We start from the raw sequence: 17,356 nt of genomic DNA on the forward strand, positions 1-17,356 counted from the left end.
CTAGAACATAAGTAGTCATTTCTTCAGTCATATGGTGAAACTGAACCAGCCTAGGAACATGCAGGTTCCAGGGAGTTCTAAGGGGCCTGCCATAAAGGATCTCGGCAGGGGAGAGCCGGGCCGATCCCGCAGGTGTAACCCGCAGCTGGAAGAGGGCAATGGGGAGCAACTTAAGCCATGTCAGTCCCGTGTCTGCTCTTAATTTAGCCAACTTAGTTTTGAGGGTCTGATTGTGTCTCTCAACCAACCCGGCCGCCTGCGGTCGGTACGCACAGTGTAACTGTTGCTGTATGCCCAACTGGGAGCAGAACTCCTTGTTAATCTGTCCAATAAAATGAGGCCCGTTATCAGAACTTAACTGGGCTGGTATGCCGTACCGGGGAATGATTTCCCGCATCAGAACTTTGACCACAGTAACAGCTTTATTATCGGTAGTCGGATACGCCTCAACCCATTTGCTGAACACATCCACAATGACCAAAACATATTTATAACATTGACATCGTTCCAACTCAATGTAATCCATTTGGAGCGTCTCAAAGGGACCACTGGGCAACGGAGTTTGCCCCACCCCACAAGGGATACCTTTACCGGTGTTATATTGCTGACAAATCAAACACCGATTACTGATACTCTGGGCCATCCCCTGCATCTTAGGGTGCCACCAAGTGTCCAGTAACAAATCACTAGTCCCCCGAGCCCCACAATGAGTTGCAAAGTGTACACATTCGATGACCCATAATGCCAGCACATCAGACATACAAGTCTGATGGGCTGGAGTGGTCCATAAAGAAGAAACAGAATCATATGTACAACCTAACCGTTTCCACATTTGTTTATCACTCACAGGAGCGTCCTCCTGTAACCTTATGACGTCTTGGATGGTTGGCATTGGCTTGTCAGAGGTAGACCTATGTACTGCAGAACGTTTAGTCTGACTCAATATTTTAGGCACCATCACTTGCTGAGTTTGCGCGGCTGTCCGCGCTGCACAATCTGCACGTTCATTACCAACGTCAACCGGGCTCCGACCGTTTGTATGGGCAGCGCATTTAATGACGGAAATCTGTGCGGGCATAAGGAGGGCCTGCAGTAGGTCATTAACTAAACCCCGGTGGGATATCTCCGTGCCTGCCGAGTTAAGGAATCCCCTATGCTTCCAGAGCTGTCCAAAGTCATGAACCACCCCGAAGGCGTATCGTGAGTCAGTGTAAATATTTACCCGGCGATCTGCCGCGAGTATACATGCACGGGTAAGGGCAAAAAGTTCGGCTTGTTGGGCTGAATAAGGGGTCTTAAAAGCGGCTGCTTCTAGGGTCAGTCCATCCTGATCCACGATTGCGTAACCGGACAGTCTCTGGCCAGTGGGGCTTATTAATGCACTGCCATCAACATACATAATCATGTCAGGTTGATCTAACGGTATATCGCTCAGATCTTCCCTTATCGAAGTAGCTTCCTCAATCAGGGCTAGACAGTTGTGGCCAGGTGCGTCTTCATGGTCAGGGGGACCGCTAAGAAAACAGGCTGGATTGAGAGTAGTACAATATTTAAATGTCAGACGTGGATTGTTTAGAAGGTATATTTCATACCTATTCTGACGAGCTGCGGTAAGATGCTGAGTCTGCAGCTGCCCCAGTAGTGCGATGACCGAGTGGGAGCTATACACCGTAATGTCCTGTTGGAGAGTTATATTGGCAGCAGCCTGCAGACTATTGTATATCGCTGCCAGGATCTGGGTGCAAACAGGGTAGCCCAACGCCACTGGATCAAGTTTGGAAGAGTAATATGCCACGGGCCGGTGCTTATCCCCATGTTGCTGGGTGAGTACCGCTGTTGAACACCCTTCCAGAACAGTACAGTATATCTGGAATGGTCGGTCGTACAGGGGCCTACCGAGGGCCGGTGCTTGTAATAAGGCCTGCTTCAGGCAACGGAAGGCCTCGAGTGCCTCGGTGGTTAGAGTAAAATTCCCCCCTTCGCTAGTGTAAGGCGTCAGCAGCTTTGTGTAGACAGCGATGTTCGGTATCCACTGCCTACAATAATTCACCATACCCAGCCAATGACGGACCTCCTTGGCTGTGGTAGGGGCTGGGAATTGGCATATGGGTTCAAGCCTACTGGGTTCAAGACTTCTGTCTGTGGCTGTAAGTAACACCCCTAAGAACTTGACCTTTGTCTGAGCCACCAGGACCTTTGATTGTGAAACAACGTAACCCAACGAGGCTAGGTGGTTTAATAACTGGATCACATCATCCCTGTTACTGGGCTCATCGGGACTCGCTACCAATAGGTCATCAACATACTGAACTAGAGTGGAATCATGCTCCAACGTCAAGGCCTGGAGTTGGGTCTGCAGACATCTGGAGAAGAGCGTAGGTGAGTTGACGAACCCCTGAGGCAGTCGGGTCCAGGTATACTGCTGTCCATTATAAGTGAAGGCAAACAAATATTGACTTTCAGATGCGAGTGGAAGGGCAAAGAAAGCGTGCTGGAGATCAACTATGGCGAAGACCCGGGCTTGAGCTGGAATTTGAGCCAGTATGTGGGCAGGATTAGGGACGAGAGCATGTAACGGCTGCGCGATGGCATTGATAGAACGTAAATCCTGCACTAACCGGTACTGGTCTGGTTTGCCTGGTTTGGGCACTGCAAGTATAGGGGTGTTACATTCTGATTGGCAAGGGACTAGAATACCCTGTTGCAACAGTTCTCGGATTAATTTGTCTATAGACGTGGCAGCTTGGGGTTTCAGAGGGTATTGCCGAATGGAAGGCAGTATTACATTATCCTTGATCGGTACCCTAATAGGTGTAACATTTGTCTGTCCTACTTGTGATGGGCATTCTGCCCAGACCTGTGGGTTGACATATTCCAAAACGTCACGTCCCAAATGATGCTGAAGACGAGTGTTAATAGTTTCAGGGAGCTCAAAATATTTTATGGAAGTGCCGTCTGGCAAGACTTGAAGTGTGTACTCCGTTGGATCTGAATGATCAACTGCCCTCCTTACCATAGGCCCCAAATCCTTGGCATGGTATTGGTCTTGGACTTGACGTGTAATGTGAGGGCCTACAGAAGCTGACTGTGGCCATAAATGTGGTGGTATGGTAACAAAATCGGCTGTACCTTCTTTTCCCGTGACTGTGGCTGTAATCTTGACCGACCATTCGGTCCCAATTAACGGCTGGTATTTGTCCTCCAACTCCCTGTTCTGTCCGGTTCTATCGTAGGCCAGTGTAACGTGGCACAGTGAATGTTCAATATCTAACGCCCACCACTGTGGCGTGACAGAAATATAGCACTGTTGTCTCGTCTTCCATGATTGAACCGTTACCCCTTCATCCCCGCACTCGAGCTGTAGCTGGAAGATACACAGTAAATCTCTGGCCAACAAGTTACAGTCCAATCCAGTAGTCACCACAAACCGATGGTCTGTAGACTTATCCTCATAAGTGACTACCACCGGGTCAGAGATAGGATACTCACACACCTGGCCTTGGAACCCCGACAAATGCTGGGTGTGCTGGGATAGTGGTAGTTGAAGTTCTGATTGCACTGAAGACATGGCTGCTCCAGTGTCGATTACAAATGGGTGATGTTGATCTCCTATCTGCAGAGAGATAATAGGTTCCCTGTCCGATTGGAGAGTCCGTATGACTAAATTAGCTAGTCAATCTTGTGTTGGGAAAGGGTTTGCCTGGGAGAAGTCGGTGTATCTCGTCTGTCCTCCCCTTGGTGGGTACCCCCTCCTTTGGTTCGGGTAGTCTCCCCCTGCTGCCTGTCTTCTAAAGGGGCATTCCTGATACCAGTGATCTGTACGGTCACAATTAAAACATGCATTGTTCCCTCTATATCTGCCCCGTCCTCTTTTCCCAGTAAACCAATTACCCCTTCGTGCATACGGTGGGGGCGGCAGTTGTAAAGCTGTTGGTGCATACGGTGGGGGCGGCAGTTGTAAAGCTGTTGGTGCATACTGTGGGCCATAAATAGGGGCTGCGGGTCCATTCGGGTGGGTTTGATATCCTCCCCCTTGTTGATCCACCCACCCCCCATCGCAATATTGGGGTTCCAGCTGGTAAGCCACTGTATCTGCCGCTGGTTGGGGTTTCAGATCATCCTTTCTCGTCACGTACTCCGTCTTAATCTTTGTAACTGAGCCTCCTTCCTGGCCTTCACCCTCCTTCCAATAAAATCTGACTGCCCGGGCCATCTGGGAAGGGTCGTTCTCTGTCCAATTCATATTATTACATTTCACGGCAGTGGCCACAGAAAGTGGTAGGCAATGCATTAACATAGCACAGTACTGAGGGGAATTCTGGCCATTCTGATACAGCAAGTCGCCTGACTGCGCACGGTAGAGTTCATTAAAGCGTTCCAGAAAGTCCTCTGGCTCCTCAGGCTTTTTAGGTTTGAGGTCTAAGATACTAGAGATGTTTATGGGCTTTCGAAACGTGGCATTCAACGCATTCAGGATCAGTGCCTGTCTATCATCGTCCAAGGCATGGGCTTGCTGGAGTGCGGCGTGGCTAGCATAATTTAAATGGTTAAGGTGACTGCGGTATTCTGCTGGGGTTAAAACCTGCTGGACTAGGGCCCAGAGGTCCCGAGAGTCAGCTTGGTAAACTGAGATGGTAGTTCTCAGAAAGTCCACGAAAGCAGCAGGAGATTTCTTCCTGTCTGGGATCGCAGCCAGAATAGCCATCATCTCACTGGGTCTCCATGGGAAATAAATGTCTATAGTGGGTTGAGCTGCGGCTGTCGCAGCGTCCGGATTCGTTATCTTCCTAACTGGCAACTGTCTCAGAGTCTCACTAGGGGGCGCTGTAGCAGATTCCTCTGGCTCCGCAGAGACTTCAATGTTTTTACCTTCCACTAGGGGGAGTTCCGGCCCCTCAGAACCATCTCCCCCCTTCTTCTTTGTTCCTACACGTGTCTGTCTCAAGACTTCGGCCTTAAGGGATCCCTGTTGTATGGGCAATTGTTGCCGTATAGGATCAGACCCCTCTCTTATTGTCCGGGATCTGGTCCTAGAACTAACGGGGCTTGTGGAACCGAGCTCCTCTTCTCTAACCGCAACCGAAGGGACTGGAGAAGCTGGTATGATGTGAATCTGGGAAGGAGCAACTGGATATAATTTATGATATCCTGGGGGCTCTGGAATTAGTGCAGACAATGCTACTGGTGCAGTGGGGACTCCACCCGACATGGTCCAATTATCTAAGTCATCGTCTACCTCTGTCAATGCAAGGCCAGCCATTGAACTACGTAGCCCATTTTTTTTACTCGAGTCTGCCCCAGTAGGCAGCTCCCTCTCTTTACTCGCGCGTTTTTTGAATGCACACTCCTTTTTCAAGACCTCTAGAGTTTTGTGAGTCCCGCCTTCACTAATTGGAATCCCCATTTTAAGGGCATTGTCTTGCCAACTTGATAACATGATCTTATCCCTCTCCTCTTGACAATATTGTCTCCATAGTCCAATCAACTCTTTCGCTCGGAGGCTTTGATGTTTCTTCCAAATTTCCCCCTGAATTTGTTTAATTAAGTCAAGATCCTTAGTGCCCCCTAGTGGCCATTCGTCTCCCAATTTCTTTCTCAAAGTTGCTGATAGTTTTCTAAAATCTTTCGCTTTATCCGGATAAGTATCACATAATATTTGCAAAGAACTGTTTGGATCACCCGTAGTATCCAAGCAATTCCCCATTATCTCGAACTAGTCCTCAAGACTGCGTTGTTCGCCACTACAGTCCAAGGAAACAATTTTAACTTAACCAACTATAGTTCCCAAAACACGCACGGAACTGAATCCCACAAACAACCTCTAACTGAACCGCCCAACTAAGACGTCCCATCAGTTAAACCAATTCCTAACTGAACTGTAACATACCGGTTACATCCCATCAGTTAAACCAACCCTCAGTCGTACCTACATCGACTGATTTTCCGACTTTTCTAATCCCCAGACTGACCTTTGATTTCGTCGAGACTATCGCACCGTACCAGCCGCGATTGACCAGGCCAATCAGTCCATGGGAAAGGGGAGATCAACGTGGCAATTTTAAGCTACTCACGTTGTGGGCCCATGTCCACTTTCCGTGTCCAAAATCAGCCTAATTCTGAGTTCGCAGCTGGCCGGTGTTTGACTCGAGAAATCCCGGGTTTCGGCACCAAATGTTGATTACAAATTCTTCACCCGGTAGTCTGGCTCAATAAAACGAGAGATGGATTTGTAGGTATAGTATCATTTAATAATAACTAACTTGCAAGGCTGGCCTACTGGGAGAACTCCAGGACACACAGCTGCCTCCTGTGAGTTCCGCAGTAAGTGAGACAGAAGACAAAAGGGTTTCTGCTGATGTATTCAAAATCACAGTAAGAGTCACATATAAGCTTCCCATTGGTCATTCTATACACCTTCTGACCTGGCCCTATATCCTAATTGGTCACTTTGCATTGTAACCCCATCATGCTCTTCACCTTCTGACCATGCGGCCACCCTCCCCCGATAGTTTCAAAGAGGCTTTGGCTGAATCTCTTTGTTCTTTGTCTGTGAGTCCCCTACCATCAGCCGGCCCTACTAACTATCCTATCTTAACTAATAATTCTAATTTTATCACATTCATTTATTCATTTCCTCAAGGTGACCTAGTCGCTGTGTTCCTCCACTTCTTTCATCTTCTCGCCCTGCTCTCTCACCTCGGCCAAAGCCTTTGCCACCGCCACCTTCAACGGGGCAATTATCGGGGTGATTGCCTCTTCCACCATTAACTTCAATGCGGTCGCTGTCTCCTTTTTCCAGGCCTCCATGTGCCTCGCAACTGTTAATCCAGCTCCACCGCCATCACCTCGGTCATCTTCCCCACCGTAAACAGTGCGGCCCCGCTTTGCAGTTCGGCTTCCATCATCCTATCAACACTTTTATTCGTCTTCTCCTTCGGCGGCGAGCCCGCGTTTCCTCCTTTCTTCAGTGCTGCTTTTCGCATCTTTTAGCCGCTTATTGTTTTTCACTTTCTTTCTCTTCTCCTCTCTCTCCCTCCACCCTTCTGTCCTTCATCAATCTGAATTATTCTTTTTTTGAAAACAAAGGGGAGGAAAAAAAAATTTCACCAAACTTTAAGTCTTTCAGCTCTCTTCCTTTCCCCTCTGTACTCATCCAGAACTTCCCTGGGACCAGGTTCCAGCCTTCTTTCTTCCTCCTAGGTGGGAGCCATCCGTTGAGACACCGCACTTACATGGTATCCTGGACTCGGGCCTGCCTCCTCGGCCGCCTCGTAGCTCCGCCCCCGCTGCTCAGCCCCCGCCGCCCCAACACCCGCGCGGGGTTCTTCACCGGTTTTTAAACCGGCCCCGCTGGCTGCTCACGACGACACCAAAGGCCGACGGTAGTCGGGGGGGGTGCGTTAATGTTCGGGGAAATCCCTGAAAACGCCGCGACTCGCGGCCACGGGCGGGAGCTCTTCGCGCTGCGCGCCCACGCCAACACCACCGGAAGTCTGGAAATGTAATTCCATACACCTTAACCCCATGGTCCCCTGAATGTGGGATTCTGCTCACAGTTCCGTTGTGCTTCCCAAAGTGAGTGTCTTTATTCCTCATGAGGCTGAGATGCAACCTATTCCTGAGTCTTCCACTCTTCACTTGCAGTCTGACTTCACGAGATCCCACCCAGGAATCTGTCAGTTGCCCCCAGAGCTGACCCTCCTCCCATCCACTTTCTAGTTCCCACTCCACCTGAACTCCCTCAGCGGTGATTTGAGTGCAAGCCCACCCAGCAAGGGGAACATAGGAAGCACTGCTAGCCTGCTGACCCCTGAAAGCAATGAGTGTCTGTGGCTGGATGGGGGGTTCCAGAGGTGGCAGCGGGCAAGGATCAAGAGATTTAGAGATCTTTTTATTGATAAGGGCTTGCCGAGCTTAGAGGAGCTGGAGAAGGAGTTTGAGTTGCCAGATGGGAAAGGGTTCCGGGATCTGGAAGTGAGGGATTTCGACCTTCCCGCACCTGTATCGAGAACAGAAGAGGGGAAGGTTTCAGAGATCTACAAGGAACTGGTGGAGTGGGAGGGAGCCCCGATAGGGGAGGTGAAGACAAAGTGGGAAGAAGAGCTGGGTTATGGGAGGAGACCCTGAGGCGGGCCAATGCATATCATCGTGTGCCAGGCTGAGCCGGATATAATTCAAGGTGGTCCACAGGGCACTCATGACGGTGTCCCGGATGAGCAAGTTCTATGAGGGGGTGGAGGATAGCTATGGATGCTGTGCGACGGGTCCTGTGAACCATAGAACATACAGTGCAGAAGGAGGCCATTCGGCCCATCAAGTCTGCACCGACCCACTTAAGCCCTCACTTCCACCCTATCCCCGTAACCCCAAAACCCCTCATAACCTTTTTGGACACCAATGGCAATTTAGCATGGCCAATCCACCTAACCTGCAGAAACGTCCATATGTTTTGGGAACATCTGAGGCTGAGGGGTTTCTGGCAATGGTTTACTGATGTCATGTCAGATGTATTAAAGCTGCGGGTGGTGCCGTGTCCAGAGGTGGCCACCTTTGGTGTGTCAGAAGATCTGGGAGCCCAGGGGGTGAGAGAGGCCAATGTCTTGGCCTGCCTGGTGCCCCGGAGACGGATCTTACTAGGCTGGAGGGACTCGGAACCCCTGAAGTTGGGGGATGGATTAGTGACATGGCGGGGTTTCGCAGACTCTAGAAAATTAAATTTGCCTTAAGGGGATCGCTACAGGGCTTTGCCCGGAGTTGGCAGCCGTTCATCAACTTCGAGAAAAATTAGGCTGTCAGCAGGGGGTAAGGGGGGACGGGGGTCAATGACGGGGGATGGGGGGGAGAAAGACTAAGGGAAGGAGAACTAGCGGAAGGGGGGACAGGGAAGGTGGTACTGTCTGTGTTAGCCATGTTGGCTGGGGTTTGTTACTGGGGTGCGGGGGCGGGGAGAGAGATGTTGGGTATATTGTTTTGTTCTTGTTGAAACCTGATGTTTAAATTGTTAAAATTTTAAATACCTCAATAAAATATTTTCTAACAAAAATAAAATACATAGAATAGATAGTTAACTATCTATTCTATCAAATATACATGCAAAGCAGTAATTAGTGTTTAAAATATAAGCTATTTGCCTCCTTATAAATTCAGTGAAACCATAGACTTGAGTGATTGTATAATAGGCTTGCACAGTCTCTAATCTAGTGAATGCTAATCTCGTGAATGCATTGAGCTAAATGCAAATTTTTCCCCTAAAATATTGCAAATAAAAACCAACGGAATGAAGAGCACAGCAATTGTTTTTCTTAAAAGCCCACAGTCGGGGTCAGTTGGGCTGGAGCCGCGTTTTGAATATGGTGGCATGATTCTTCATCTGTCCCTCAATCTGATGCACTCAGACATTGAGAATGATGACTATTGACATTGAGTTATTGATCAGAGGATTGTCGTGGATATTTTTTCCCGACTTTATGTTAATTGTTACGTTGCTTGTTTTTAAAAAATGGAAAAATCTAATAAACTATATTTTTAAAAAACCATTTGTGCAAAAGTTCTGGAAAGTTGTTGGTGATTTCTGAAACACAATATAACAGGGGAAGGTTATTTTTTGAATTCTCTGCCCTAAGGTAGGTCCGACCCACAGCTGAACAATCTCCACCATGGGTAGGGCAAAGAGGGAGGCCCCAAATCCATCCCAGGAGAATGGGGATCAAACTCCTTGTTGCTGTCACAATCTTGCCCACATTGGGCACCTGGTGATGAGCCAAGCAGCGCTCAAAAATGCAGAACCTGGTAACAGCTTGATACCAGAACTCTCCATATTCAAACTTGATATTCCAGTGCGCACTCAGCATCAAAGATAACCTGCTGAAGGCAGGAAACAATAACAATGGGATTCCTGAACAATTACCATTGCCCCCACCCACCCTCCCAGTCATAGCCAAAATGCCGCTTCTCCAATAGATTGGCATCACGGACTAATGCATGCATTGATTGACTAAAACATCAACTGTCATATAACCCAAGATTCTTCTGAATTGCCAGCGGGGCGTGAATCGTAAGGGGGGGTCGGAAAGGATCAACCATCAGAGAGAAAATATCACCTGTGTAAAATCTCCACATTCAGCAAATTTTGAATCAAGTGACGATTTGACACTACAAATTTTAATTTCTACGCAAACCTTCACTAAAACTATAAAGTACATCTATCTATTCAGCAAAATGTTATTTTAGTAACTAATATTTTCTGTCTGTTCTAATTGAAGATGTTCAGCAGAAACACAAGGAGACACTGCGGGAACAAACTGAAACACTGAGAGTGAACACTATCCTGATAAAGGAGAAGGTTAAGATTTTCCAGCTGGTTGATCGATACGCTGAACTGACGATCATTTCTACTGTTCGCGATCGGAAACTTGTAGAACATGAACTGCTGGCAAGAGGCCGAGACCATGAAGAATGGAGAAAGAAACATCTCCGGAGAGAACTGGAAAAAATCCGAACGGATCAGTTGTTCCAGAGCAGTTTTTCCCAGAAAAAATCCAAATCTGGGAATTCAGCAGCAGTGAGTGGAGTCCCGGGAATTGGAAAAACAACAATGGTACAAAAGATTGTTTATGACTGGGCCACTGGGAAAATATACCCACACTTTCAATTTGTTTTCAGTTTTAAATTCCGGGATTTGAATAGTATTAACTGTAGAATAAACCTGAGGAATCTGATACTGGATCAGTATCCTTACTTTGGGAATATTCTGGGAGAGCTCTGGAAGAACCCAGAGGGATTGCTGTTTATATTCGATGGTTTGGATGAATTCAAGGACAGTATTCATTTTGCTGGTAATCGGAGAAATACAGAACCTCAGTCCATGTGCACAGATCCCGAATGCTGGTGTGATGTTTCTGACATTGTGTCCAGTTTAATACAGCACAAGCTGCTCCCAGGATGTTCAGTGTTAGTGACCAGCCGCCCCACTGCATTACATTTATTGAAAAAGGCTGAGATCAGTGTCTGGGCAGAAATATTGGGATTTGTTGGTGATGAACGGAAGGAATATTTCAACAAGTTTTTTGAAGATCAGACGGTAGCAGCAGCTGTTTTCAAACATGTGGAGGAGAACGAGATCCTGTACACCATGTGCTACAACCCTTCCTACTGCTGGATCCTTGGCCTGTCACTGGGTCCCTTCTTTACACGAAGAGATATGAAACAGCAGCAAGTTCCCAAGACCGTCACCCAACTATATTCCTACTATATTTACAACATTCTGCAAAACCATAGCCCAGAGATTGAAAGCCCCCGTGATGTGTTTCTGAAGCTTGGTGAGATGGCCTTCACAGGAGTCTCCGAGAAGAAGATTGTGTTCAGAAATGGAGATTTGATCAAGTACAATCTGCAACCTTCCCAGTTCCTGTCTGGGTTCCTGATGGAACTTTTGGAGAGAGATGATTCTGCCCAGAGTGTGGTTTACACATTCCCACACCTCACCATCCAGGAGTTTGCAGCTGCACTCGCACTATTCCTGACTACAGATGCTGGGAACATCAGGAAAATCCTCCGTGAAGTTCGCAACGTGAGAGGAGGGCGATTTGAGATATTTCTCCGTTTTGCTGCTGGTCTCTCCTCCCCACAGGCAGCTTGGCCCCTGGAGGAGATTCTGGGTCAATTTTCTCACGATACAACGTGTCGAATAATTGACTGGGTGAAGAAGAAGATTGAAAGTCAGATTAGAAACACGATGAGTGAATCGGGTCAAAGGGACCTCCTGAACACATTCCACTACCTGTTTGAATCTCAGAATAAAGCACTGGCTCAGGCCACAGTAGGATCTGTGGAAAATCTTGCATTTTATCGAATCGCAATGACCCCAATTGACCTTGCGGCCCTGTCTCATGTCATTGGACTCTGTGATACAATAAAAGAACTCGATCTCTCGAGCACCTTCGATCTGGGTGAAAATTTCCAGCGACTGGGACCTGTTCTGCACAAATGCCAAGTGTTGAGGTAACTGCTTATTTGGTCCAATAGCTGGTATTTTCATTGTTGAGAAACTATTTACTATGTTATAAAGGAAAATAACCTTCCAGTTCAATCAAAGAGAATAACCTTCCAGTTCAATCAATCAAGGTGGAAAATAAGAATTATGTCTTTGCTTTCTTTTTTTAAAATTTAGATTACTTTTTCCAATTAAGGGGCAATTTAGTGTGGCCAATCCACCTACTCTGCACATTTTTGGGTTGTGGGGGCGAAAGTCACGCAGACACGGGGAGAATGTGCAAACTCCACATGGACAGTGACCCAGAGCCAGGATCGAACCTGGGACCTCAGTGCTGTGAGGCGGCTGTGCTAACCACTAGGCCACCGTGCTGCCCGAATTGTGTCTTTGCTGACAAGTCATCAGTTTGCTTAGTGGAGATTTTAGTTTTCCCATGCAATTAAAGTAAAAGTAAACTGATATTCATTTACAAGAACAGAGTATGGATATTGTAAACATATTAAACAATAACTTATAAAGAAAAACACTTGATGTTGAACCGTGTAAGCTGTAGTGATCGCAGGAGAAAATATGTCCCACTGCATCAAAAATAATCAGGTGGCTTCCGGTGGGGAGAGTCTTGTCAAACAATTTAATATTTTTCTAATTCTCCATTTTTAAATCTTTCATTGGATGATGCCATTTGGGTGGTTGACGTCCCTCGTTATAACTAATCTACGATGTTTGTATCTTTCTGTAATTTCCCTGCAGATTCACTCTTCTACATCCAGACTGCACCCAGCAATGTAATTGTTCCTTTGCTCCCATTACAATCTGCACTTGTAACTGCCCCATCTTGTTTACTCTACGGTATGCATTCAGAAGCATGCACAGTAACCCTGACTTGGACATCATTAATTTCTCTCTTACTCCGAGTGCACCTATTAACTTACCTTTCTTTGTACTAGTAGTGGGGCAGCACGTTGGAAAAGTGGCTAGCACTGTGGCTTCACAGCGCCAGGGTCCCAGATTCGATTCCCCGGCTGGGTCACTGTCTGTGCGGAGTCTGCACGTTCTCCCCGTCTCTGCGTGGGTTTCCTCCGGGTGCTCCGGTTTCCTCCCAAAGTCCAAAGATGTGCAGGTTAGGTGGTTTGGCCGTGCTAAATTGCCCTTAGTGTCCAAGAAAAGTTATTGGGTTACGGGGATAGGGTGGAGGTGAGTGCTTAAGTGGGTCAGTGCAGACTTGATGGGCCGAATGGCCTCCTTCACTGTATGTTCTATGGGCGGCACAGTAGCACAGTGGTTAGCTTCACTGCGCCTGGGTCCCAGGTTCGATTCCCGGCTTGGGTCACTGTCTTTGCGGAGCCTGCATGTTCTCCCCGTGTCTGCGTGGATTTCCTCTGGATACTCCAGTTGTGGTACTCCACTCCGGATGTGATACTGGAGTTTCTGTGACCAGTTTCTGCGTGGGTTTCCTCATGGTACTCCAGTTTCCTCCCACATGTCCAGAAAGTCATGCTTGTTTGGTGAATTGGATATTCTGAATTCTCCCTCTGTGTACCCAAACACACGCCAGAGTGTGGCAACTAGGGGATTTTCACAGTAACTTCATTGCAGTGTTAATGTAAGCCTACTTGTGACAATAATAAAGACTATTAGTTTGATTGGTCCCTCCCAATATTTTGTTCAGCCTCGTATTCCCCTCTAATGTTTCTTCTTGGTTGTCGCACCCCTGCCGAGATCATTTAAAGCTCTTCCGGATTAGAAAATATTTTTATTGAGATGTTAGCGATTTACAAAGTTTACAAAAAAGAAAAAAAAGCATGCACAGTTACATAACAACAGAAATAACCAACCTCCTCCCCCTCCCTCCAATTGTAACGTATTCTATTGGTTTCACATTTTATAGTACATGTTTTAGTGCTTTAGTTATTTGCATGCGACAGCACTCTCTGAAAACTGAGTTCCATGCAGGGTACTCTGATAACCTCGCCTCTGTCCCTGTCCCCTTTTGGAGGTGCATTGGCTTGATCCCCATTCTGACCTGAGACCTTTTGACCCTGCTGTCGGGTCCTCCCTTTGTAGCCTTGTTCTCAGCCCCCTGTTTTGTGCCTCAAAGGTTTCTGTACCCGTCCCTCTTTCTTCTCTCGCCATATTCTTTGACACTTGTGAGGCCCCTTTGTAATTTTGGCTGGTCTGTCACCCCGAAGAGTGCCACTTTCAGGCGTGACTCCACCCTCACCTACTATTAGATCTGATCTTTGATTAGTGTATCTTACATGTCGCCGCACGATATACACCACTCGTCAGATTATGAAACAGAGCTTTGTGTATGGAGTAAATTGCTTTTATTCAGTTTGAATGAGATCTCTCTTGATCAGTATTTTTCACTTGCAATACCGAGCCTCTTTAAAGTTCGTTTTGTCCAAGCAAATAGAGTACTGAGTTGAATTTAATACAAATCCGAGCTCTAATGGTTCTTCTAATTGAATACAGAAAGTTGAAAACAATTAATGTTTCTCCCCTTTCTGGCTGTGATTGGGTTAAATTTCTTTCATAGTTAATTCAATTCGATATGTATTTCTCCATGAAATTTTAACGATGAAAACCATTTCTGGGAGTATTGCCCAAAACATTTGACTTGGCCTTGGTTTGTTTAGGATGTTCTCATCTTGATTATTCTCATGGGAAACCGCCTCTTTCACTGTCTGGAATATTTTACAAGAAGCCATTTTAAGTTTTGGGCCATTTATTTCTTTAATTAGTTATATACTAAAAAGGTGGATTCTAAAAAGGTGGATTCTATCAGTCCCCCTTTTTGATGATGCGAAAAGTGAATAAGATGAATGAAAAATTAAATAGAATCAACGAAGGAAAGGAATAAATGCAATAGGACAGTGATAGGTGTAGAGAGAGAGACTCATTCACATTAATGGTTCACTCATTTGAGAACAGCCTTCAACAGCAGAGTGGGAACAGCCTTGCAAGCGTTACAAACATCTTAATAATTCAATAAAACAAATGAAATGATAATATCGTAAAATATTAATAATTGAACTCAAAAGAACATTGATTAAAGGACTTAGTAAAAATTGAAAAATTACTTAAAACATTGATATACTGATTAAAAATTGATTACATAATTTAAATTGATTACATGATTAAAAATGGATTACATGATTACATAATTCAGTGATAAAAGTTAATAATAATCTCAAGTTGACAACTAAAATGATTACACAGTAAAATAACTGAAGTTGTATATATGATTTAGTAATAATTGGTATATGATTCAAAATTGTTTCTGTAATTCAGTAATAAAATGATTAATAGTAATTGATTAACAAATGATTATAATGCGGTAAATAATAGTTCAACAGAAAGTTTTCATGTCAGTTATTGGGTGGTGATGCTCTGGGTGTGGACTGAACCACTTGAATCCTTTGGGTGTTACGCGCTGCCATGCATTGGCATGCACATCTGATGATCATGATGATTACGTAAAGGATAAATCCAATAATGCAAAAGAAGAAAATTCCCTGGATAACGGACCTTCCAGTGTTAGCTAACCATCCAAAGAGCCAACCCCAAGTAATGGAATCAGAGGGGTGTTGAAATTTCTTAACTTCGTTTTGGACGTGTATTGCCAAGGTCTGACTTGGTCTGAGTTATTTGGAAGAGAGGTGCAACACTCTGCTCCAATCAGGGCACACGTACCACCTTTTCGGCTAACAAATAGTCTAGTGCCATTCGATTCTGTAAGGTAACAGTTCTGATGGCAACCATTTCGTCAGAAATTCCAACTGGGGCCTTGGAGGGATCATTAGCTACTTGTTCCATTATGTCAATTAGTTTATTCAATTTAAAGGGGCTGTTTAGCACAGGGCTAAATCGCTGGCTTTGAAAGCAGACCAAGCAAGCCAGCAGCACGGTTCGATTCCCGTAATAGCCTCCCTGAATAGGCGCCGGAATGTGGCGACTAGGGGCTTTTCACAGTAACTTAATTTGAAGCCTACTCGTGACAATAAGCGATTTTCATTTCATTTCATTTCATTTCACTGGCCACTCATCTGTGCCAATGAAAAGGAATAAGGTAAGCAAGCAATCTGTCTTTCATGGTGAGCGCACATTTCTCTCTTTGAACTGGTGTTTCTGGAAGGGTAGAGAGATGACGGATGCGAGGTATGACGTACGCTAAATAACAGGATCCTGACCAAGGTCTTGGAAGCCAGGGGTAGTCTTTGTTATTCCAGACAAAATAAGTTCCATTATAAGGGATATAACAGGTGATTTCCTCTAAGAGACCTAGAAAATGGGAATTACTCGTGAGATTCATTAAGCTTGTTAATAAGGAGGCAAAAGCAATTTTTTGAGCTCGGAATCGAGTGCAAGATGTACTCACATGAAAGTAATGGGAGCATTTGCTATATCCCATCTGCATTCCTGTAGGATCATTACTAACTAGGCATATGGAGCCTTTCTGGTCAGTGGACGGTAGGTGAATTTGGGGAGGGTTTTTGTTTGTGTCATAGTTATGTTGATGCCATCCTTCAAAAGAATTCAATGACTATCTGGCAGGTTCCCAAAGTTGGACATAATAATTAATATCAAACGCAATTCTAGTGTGCGAACAGTTGTCTACTCCCAAGCGGATGTGGGAAGAGTGATCAGAGCTCTGAAAAATATACCATTCAGTGGTTTCTGAAATATTAAAAGGAATGGTGTTGCTTGTTCTGGGTCAGTGTGCTTAACACTCAATTTGGCTCTGTTTCGTTACTTAGCTCTGGAGTCGCCAGGTATCGTTAAGATACCGCCACAAGTTACAAGGTCAAGTTCAAACCAATAAAACCATACACCAATTAGTAAGTTCAAACAACTGAGTTTATTATAATACAATTGTAATACTACTCATGCACACGCTAAGATGATTAAACTATTCCTACCACTAAATAGACCAATACTTATCTGAATAAGGAACTGCTGGATCAGGGGACAAGGCCTCTTGCTCTGCACTGGTCCGCAGACTTCAGGTTGGTACGGGTTAAAAAGGGATCAGGAGTGTCTATCTCTGGTAGCGATCGTTGTGAGACACTTACTTGCTGGTGGCTGCTGTCCCAAGCCTCTCCTCTCTCTCGGTCAAGGTCTTCTTTGGTAAAAGCTGGTCGAGGGGCTGGTCCAGAGAGGAGGGCTGGTCAAGAAGAACAAACTAAGTTTGGGACCTGTCTTTTATAGGTTCTAGGGCTTCGCGCCCTTTGGGCGGACCCTTTGCCTGCTGGGAATCAATTGGGTCTCTTCCCAATCGATTTGTTTGAATCCCCCCAATATTGAGGCTGTCCCTCGGTTGCTGGGCGGGCCTTCAGGTGCTTTGTTTTCGAACCCCGCTGG

General features: G+C 45.9%; 1 protein-coding gene across 6 annotated transcripts in view; it reads left to right on the top strand.

The window, feature by feature from the left end:
• Positions 1 to 17,356, top strand: part of LOC119967834 (NACHT, LRR and PYD domains-containing protein 3-like) — a 125,438-nt gene that overhangs the window by 32,013 nt on the left and 76,069 nt on the right. For all 6 annotated transcript variants that reach the window (XM_038800870.1, XM_038800867.1, XM_038800869.1 and 3 more), the window contains exon 6: positions 10,263 to 12,000. In XM_038800870.1, coding sequence (XP_038656798.1) covers positions 10,263 to 12,000 — 1,738 coding nt within the window. The remainder of the gene's footprint in view (positions 1 to 10,262; positions 12,001 to 17,356) is intronic.

The sequence above is a fragment of the Scyliorhinus canicula genome, chromosome 6 (genome assembly GCF_902713615.1).
Source record: "Scyliorhinus canicula chromosome 6, sScyCan1.1, whole genome shotgun sequence".
NCBI classification, from domain to species: domain Eukaryota; kingdom Metazoa; phylum Chordata; class Chondrichthyes; order Carcharhiniformes; family Scyliorhinidae; genus Scyliorhinus; species Scyliorhinus canicula.